Genomic DNA, 7,389 nt, shown 5'->3' with positions numbered 1-7,389 from the left:
AATCTACCTAAACCCATCACCTGACCTCAACAACCACCAAGTGTTGCCCAGTACCACCAGATCTACTTCCTCAGCCACCTGCACTCTTTCTGTATGACTTTGAAATAAATCATTCATAAATATTTCACTATTTCTAAAAGATAGGGACTCTTCTTTTTTTTCTTTTCAACACTACCTTTATTTTCTAACATGACCAGACAGATTTATTTGAAATGACTACTTTGACAATAATGTGTATTCTACTTGATCTATTTTTTTTATTTAAATCATTTTATTGGGGACTCGTATAACTCTTATCGTAATCCATATATATACATCCACTGCATCAAGCACATTTGTACATTTGTTGCCATCATCATTCTCAAAACATTTGCTTTCCACTTGGACTCTTGGAATCAGCTCATTTTTCCCCTCCCTCACCGCTCCCCCCTCCTTCATGAACCCTTGATAATTTATAAATTATTATTATTTTATCATATCTTATACTGCCAGACATCTCCCTTCACCCACTTTACTATTGTCCATCCCCCAGGGAGGCGGTTATATGTAGAGCCTTGTAATCAGTTCCCCCTTTCTACCCCACCTTCCCTCCACCCTCCCGATATCGCCACTCTTACCACTGGTCCTGAGGGGTTCATCTGTCCTGGATTCTCTGTGTTTCCAGCTCTTATCTGTACCAGTACACATCCTCTGGTCTAGCCAGATTTGTAAGGTACAATTGGGATCATGATCGTGGAGGAAGGAAGCATTAAAGAACTAGAGGAAAGCCATATGTTTCACTGGTGCTACATTACATCCTGAATGGCTCATCTCCTCCTCCCCATGGCTCTTCTGTAAGGGGATGTCCAGTTGCCTACAGATGGGCTTTGGGTCCCCAATCTGCACTCCCCCGCATTCACAACGATATGACTTTTTTGTTCTTTGATGCCTGATACCTGATCCCATCGACACCTTGTGATCACACAGGCTGATGTGCTTCTTCCATGTGGGCTTTGTTGCTTCTGAGCCAAATGGCCGCTCGTTTACCTTAAGCTTTTAAGACCCCAGATGCTAGTCTTTTGATAGCTGGGCACTATCAGCTTTCTTCACCACATTTGCTTATGCACTTGCTTTGTCTTCAGCGATCCTGTCGGGCTTGGCTATTATTTCTGTGAGCATGGATTGTGGATCCAAGCAAAACAAAACCCTTATAACTTCATTCTTTTCTATTGGTTCAGTTGTGAGGATTTGGGTTTTTACATTGAGTTGCAAGCCATCCTGAAGACTTGCAATCCTTGGTCCTCATCAGCAAGTGCTTAAAATCCTGCTTACTTTCATGAAGCAAAGTTGTATTATTTACATATCACAGGTGTTAATGAGCCTTATACCAATCCTGGTGCCCCTCCTTTTTTTTTTTTATATACAATCCTGCTGCGCACCTTTCTTTATTTTAAACCATGCAGTATACCCTTGTTTTGTTCAAACGACTGCCTCTTAGTCCATGTACAGGTTTCATATGAGCAAAGTGAAGTTTTCTGAAATTCCCATTCTTCATAATGTTGTCTGTAGTTTGTAATATATAATTCACACAGTCAAATGCCTTTGCATAGTCAATAAAACACAAGTAACATCTTTCTTATATTCTCTTTCTCCCAAGAGTCATCTCATGTCAACAGTGTATCCCTTGCACTATGGCCTCCACTAGATCTGGCTTGAATTTCTGACAGTTCTCTCTCAGTGTATTGCTGCATGATAGTGATGATATTGTTCATTCTAGTGGGTCGCCTTTCTTTGGAATGGGCACAAGTACAGATCTCTTCCTGTTGCAGTTTCTCTCCTCTCACTGCCATCAAGTTGATGCTAACTCTTAGTGAACATATATAACAGGGTCGGACTTCCTCTGAGTTTCTGAGCCTCTTTACAGGAGTAGAAAACCCGATATTTCTTCCAGTGGGCCACTGATGGTTTTGATCTGCTAACCTTGAGTTAGCAACCCAATGCATAACCCACTATGCTACCAGGGTTCCTCCTACAACGCTGTTGCAATTAGACATCGTAAAACTCTTCCAGCCTCTACCTATGACCCAATCCCAAAACTTTTTCCACATTTGAGGTGTCTATTAAAGTAGCACCCCACTCTGTCAGTCCCAAAATCTTCTTTATCTACTGCTAGTAGATCAAAAAGTAGCCCTGGTAGCATAGTGGGTTATGAATTGGACTGGTATCCGTGAGGTCAGCAGTTTGAACCTACCAACCATTCTGTGGAATAAAGATGACATTTTCTGCTCCCATAGAGATTTGCTTCGTCAGAAACCTACAAGGGCGGTTCTACCTTACCTTATAGCATCTCCGTGAGTCAGAATTGCTTCTATAGCAATGAGTTGTTTTGTTTTCCTTTTTGGGTTATATAAAACACTCCAAGTAGATAGATTCAACAAACAAATTTGTTTTCTCACAGTATCGTTGGCAGAAATTCTCACTTGAGAGTGTCAGCTGTAGGGAGAGGTTTGGAAGGTTTTTCTCTCTCTGTCAGCTCTGAAGGAATGTCCTTGTCTCTTCAGCTTCTGCTTCCTGACTCCTTGGGGAACTCTTTGTGTCTTGGAATCTCTCATACACCATCTTCCTGCTTTAGTTTTAATCTCAAAATAGATTAACTCAAGATACACCCTATACTGTTTCTACCTTATAAACATCACAAAGACATCCCAAATGGGATTATAGCCACAGGCACAGAGGTTAGGGTACATAAGACAAATTTGGGGAGGACAGTTTAATTCATGACACTGGCATATTCTCTAGCGAAATGGTTTTTGTTACTTAAGAGCCTTCGTTTATGAAACCTTTTATATATGATTTAGTATTTATATGAAATGTTTATCAGAGAAAACTATAACTTGAAAATCTTAAATGTTTTAAATCAACAGCCAAAGTTGTTAATAGGTAACCACTTTAAATTTGACAATAGCTTAGTTTTTCAATAATTCTACTCAGTTATTCTCTTCATACTAATAAAGATATCAGAAATAAAGATGTAGTTGTGATCAATTAAAAATGATAGTGATATATGTGATAGGCTTCTGATTCCATTTTTTCTAAGATTGCCAGTCTCCTTAGCAATTTATTCTTTGTTTGTATGTATAGATGAGGACAGAACTTTATTTCCTGTCATCTCAGAAGAACCGCCCCAGCCTCTTTGGAATGCCACTGATTGTCCCGTGCACTGTGCATACTCGGAAGAAAGATCTCTATGATGCTGTTTGGATTCAGGTGTCTCGATTAGCCAGCCCACTCCCTCCTCAGGAAGCTAGTAACCATGCTCAGGATTGGTGAGTTCAAGGGTATCATTTTAGACCTTGTGTTGTCCAAAATTTTAGAATTGTAATACTGTGACTCTATGTCAAGTTAATTACTCTTTGAGTAGAAAACCCATTTGATTTGATCATTTGAGTAGGAGGGACTATACTGTCTCCATTAGTCACCCAGTCCATCTAGTCTAACAGTCTTTCTATTTAATTTCTTGCCTAAGTCTCTCCTGTTAATGTTTCAAGTAGTACCATTTGATGAAATGAGGGAGCCTGGAGAAGGAGCAGTTTATGAGTGGTTATGAGTTGAGCTGCAATCCACAAGGTCAGCTATTCGAAACTACCAACCTCTCCATGGGAGAAAGATGGGCTTTCTACTCCCATAAAGAGTTACAGTTTCGGAAAATCACGGACCAATTTACCTTGTCATGTAAGGTCACTGTGAGCCAGCCTCAACTCAGTGGTGGTGAGTTTGGTTTTGGAGATTGATTGTACAAGGCGGCTTTTAAAAGTTCATGGAAATATTTCTTCATCTTTTAATTCCATTTTACACAAATTTTGAGAAGGACATTCTTATACTTGAGAGTTGTCTGCTGGAGATGTAGTATTCTTGTCATCAATAAATAGTTGATGTTTAAAGCCATTAAACCGGATGATGTCTCTTAAGAAAATCAGAATTAGAGAAGATGCCCAAGATCTAATTCCTGTGGCGTTCTGACATTTAGAGGTTGAAAAGAGGAGGTGGAGGCAAAACAGGAGTAGGCAAAAAACTGAGTAGGAGCAGCCAGTGATGAAAAAGAATACTGGGAATGAGTATTATTCCAGAAAACTAAGGAAGAGGAGTATTCCCAGGAAGGAGTGATCAGCTGTTTCATCTACTATCCAGAGGATAATAAGACTGAGAGCTACTGGATTCTGTAAAATGGTAGTTTTCAGTGACTTTACAAAGCTGTTTTGTTAGAAGGGAGGGTATAAAGACATGGAGGGTAGAATAGTTAAAGAGAGATTGATCCTATATAGGTTTGGAAAAGGTAAGAGTTTATCTTAGATGCACATTGAAATATTTATGGATAAGTTTCTATGTCTCTGACTTCCTTAGTAATCTAGTGGGAGTCTGAAGCAAGATGGTGGTATGAACCCCTGCACAGCACCCACAAATAGATTTAAAATCAAAACACAAGCAAAAACTGTCAGAATCAATTCTGGCAGAACTCTGGTAACTAGATAAAGGTGGCATATAACAGCAGAAAAAGCTTTATTTCATTACTTATTGCCTGTGCCCTAACTACTCCTCAGCTCAGGGTGACTATCTTAAAATATCAGAAAACCCCACACTCAGTGAAGAAGCCAAGTCTCTCTTTCTAGACAAGAAATATCTAGGGTAGGCAGATTCTTAGGGACAATTTTTTTTTTTTTTTTAGCGGTTAGCAATAGCTAAGGGTTAAAGGGGGAAATGGAAGTTAAGGCTGTAGGGGTTCCACGTCTGGGGTGATGAAAACCTTTTAGAAATAAATAATGGTGTGGTGGCACAAACATGGTCAGTATAATTACCATCATAGAATTGTACATTTAAATATTGCTAAGATGCCAGGTTTATTTATATTTATATGTGTGTTTGCACGCACACACAAATATATATCGATAAGTAAAAAATCACTATAAAATCAAAGAAGTTTTTATTGAACTAAAATATGAAAATGCAAAGCTACTATTTTTCAACATACTCTCCACTTCCAAAGGTGATATTGAAGTCTGAAGGGGCACAGTCAGGGCTGTGGGTGGGGTAAGATTTTTTAACAGAATTCTCATAGACAACCCTAGCTACCCTCCAAGAATGAAAAGGTTTATTATTATGACGGGGGTGAGGGGTGGGGCGGGGGTGGGGGTGGTGGGGGGGGTGAATTCCTCAGTACAACTTTCCTGGCCTTTTTCTCATTGGTACAGTTTTAAATTTTCTTAAAACTTTCTCATAAGAAACCCCATGATTATCCTTTGTGAAAATCTTATCAATAGTGTCCATTTGATACCCTAAAAAGCAGTCATGAAACCTTTTGAGCTGACCTCACTGTTTTGAATTTAACTGGCCTGGCAGATCCCCTCAGAAGCAACTGTTTCGATAGGACTCTGTTTGGGGAAGATTCCCCTAAGAAGAGTAGACAAGTGCATTACTGAGACAGCTTGTCTGCAGCTGTCCACTGATTACAGGGATGTTAAGACACATTTTATTTGGAATAACCCAGTACATGGATGAACTAGGGTCCTAGTGCAAAACTTTGTTTCTTACTCCTGCATTTATCACAATTTAAAGAAAAAACAAGACTTCTAAAAAATAATTTTGATTAAAAGTACATTTTATTGGGGCTCTCACAACTCTTACAACAATCCAACAGTCTTAACAATTCATACATCAGTTATGTCAAACATGTTTGTGCATATGTTGCCATCATTATTTTTTAACATTTCCTTTCTCTTGAGCCCTTGGTATCAAAACATTTTTTTAAGCAAAGAATCTAGTGGGAAATGAGTAAGGATATAGATGAAATAAGTGGCCAAGAATTGATGAGTATTATAAGTGATGAGCACATAAGGCTTCATTATACATTTCTCTGCTTTGTTAATGTATATATCAGTAAATTTGAAATTTTTCATTATGTTTACAAATTTCTGGAATGAAGAATCTGTACAAAGGAGTAATTGAGGGACAAGAGAAAGAAGGAAAGTGAGCATTTAAGGTAGTGTTGGAGATTTCAGTTGATTCAGAGAATTAAAATAGTGATACTAGTAAGTGATATGAAAAGATAGGAGCAGGTGATTACAAAGCAGAATACTTAAAATTCAGATTTTGGAGGTAGTAAAGTTTGTATTGACAAACTAGAGTATGATTCTTGGAGAGAATGAATTAGATGGGATGGAAGAAATTACTGTTGAAAGTGAAGAGGCCAAGTTATAATTGAATGAACACATTGATGTTGAGGTAATGAAGAATAGTAAGAGACAACAGACTAATAGACCAAGGAGTGTTGGCCTCCATGACACAGGCTAGAAAAAGTAGATGGTGCTACCAGGCTACCACTACCACCTGCTCTGAAAGGGATCTCATTAGAAGATCCTGTAGAGAGAGGGAGATAACTGTGAGGGGAAGCTCACAATTCTAAAAGAGACCAGAGTTGACAGTCAGAGACAGGTGGAACTCCTGAGACTATGTCCCTTTGTCAGCCTTCATGTCAGGAACTAAACTCACCTCCATTGCTCAATTTTCAGCTGCACAATAGGTGTGTGATGGGAACAACTGCCTTAGGGAGAGACACACTTCTTAGAATAATCAACCATTTGAGATCAAAAGGGCATCATTTGCCTGAGGATAAAATTCAGGAGATGGAAACACATTAGTCACAGAAAATAATGAAGCAGATACTGAAAAGTCTTTAAGATCAAGAATAAGGAAAATATATACTTCTGAAGAGAAAGAACAATAATGAAAACCAGACTCACTGCCATCAAGTCAACTCCCTACAGGACAGAATAGAACTGCTTCTTGAATTTCCAAGACTAACTCTTTACAGGAGTAGAAAGTCTCATCTTTTCCCCCTGAAGGAATAGCAAGTACTTCATGCTACAAACAAGTCTATGGGTTTTAGAAAAGAAAGAAGTCAAAATCATCTTTACATGCCAAAGAAAGCTAGAAGGTGGCCCTTGTCACTTCCAGGATCTGGGATGTATGGAAGGATGAGGATACGTATCACTTAATAGATTGAAACATGCCGATGATTGTAAGGATGATAAAGAACCAGGCATTGTTTTCCTCCTGTTATATAGAGAGTTGCTTAGTCAGTACTCACTTGATGGCACCTAACAACAGCAACAACAACAAAGAGAAACTGTAAAGGAAGAAGGATCTTCAGGAAAGCTAGGCCTTAGTTACAGATCAAAAAGTCAAGAGACGTGTCTAGAAGAGAACATCCCGTGGGGATCCCACCAATTCATTTTGTCCCTTTTGTTTTTACAGTGAACCCTCGTGTATCGCGGTTAATCGGTTCTAGACCCTACCGTGATAAATGAAATTCCGCGAAGTAGGATTCCTTATTTGTAAATCAAATATTTTCGTAGT

The 7,389-nt window shown here is 38.8% G+C and overlaps 1 protein-coding gene across 2 annotated transcripts in view; it reads left to right on the top strand.

The window, feature by feature from the left end:
* USP32 (ubiquitin specific peptidase 32) overlaps nucleotides 1-7,389 on the top strand; it is a 207,356-nt gene that overhangs the window by 175,059 nt on the left and 24,908 nt on the right. For both annotated transcript variants that reach the window (XM_004706988.3, XM_045299563.1), the window contains exon 27: nucleotides 3,121-3,305. In XM_004706988.3, coding sequence (XP_004707045.1) covers nucleotides 3,121-3,305 — 185 coding nt within the window. The remainder of the gene's footprint in view (nucleotides 1-3,120; nucleotides 3,306-7,389) is intronic.

The sequence above is a fragment of the Echinops telfairi genome, unplaced genomic scaffold (assembly GCF_000313985.2).
Source record: "Echinops telfairi isolate 266 unplaced genomic scaffold, ASM31398v2 ScPeMD7_7458;HRSCAF=8496, whole genome shotgun sequence".
Lineage (NCBI taxonomy): Eukaryota > Metazoa > Chordata > Mammalia > Afrosoricida > Tenrecidae > Echinops > Echinops telfairi.
Note: the sequence above shows the minus strand (reverse complement) of the source record. Positions and strands in the feature narration are given on the sequence as shown.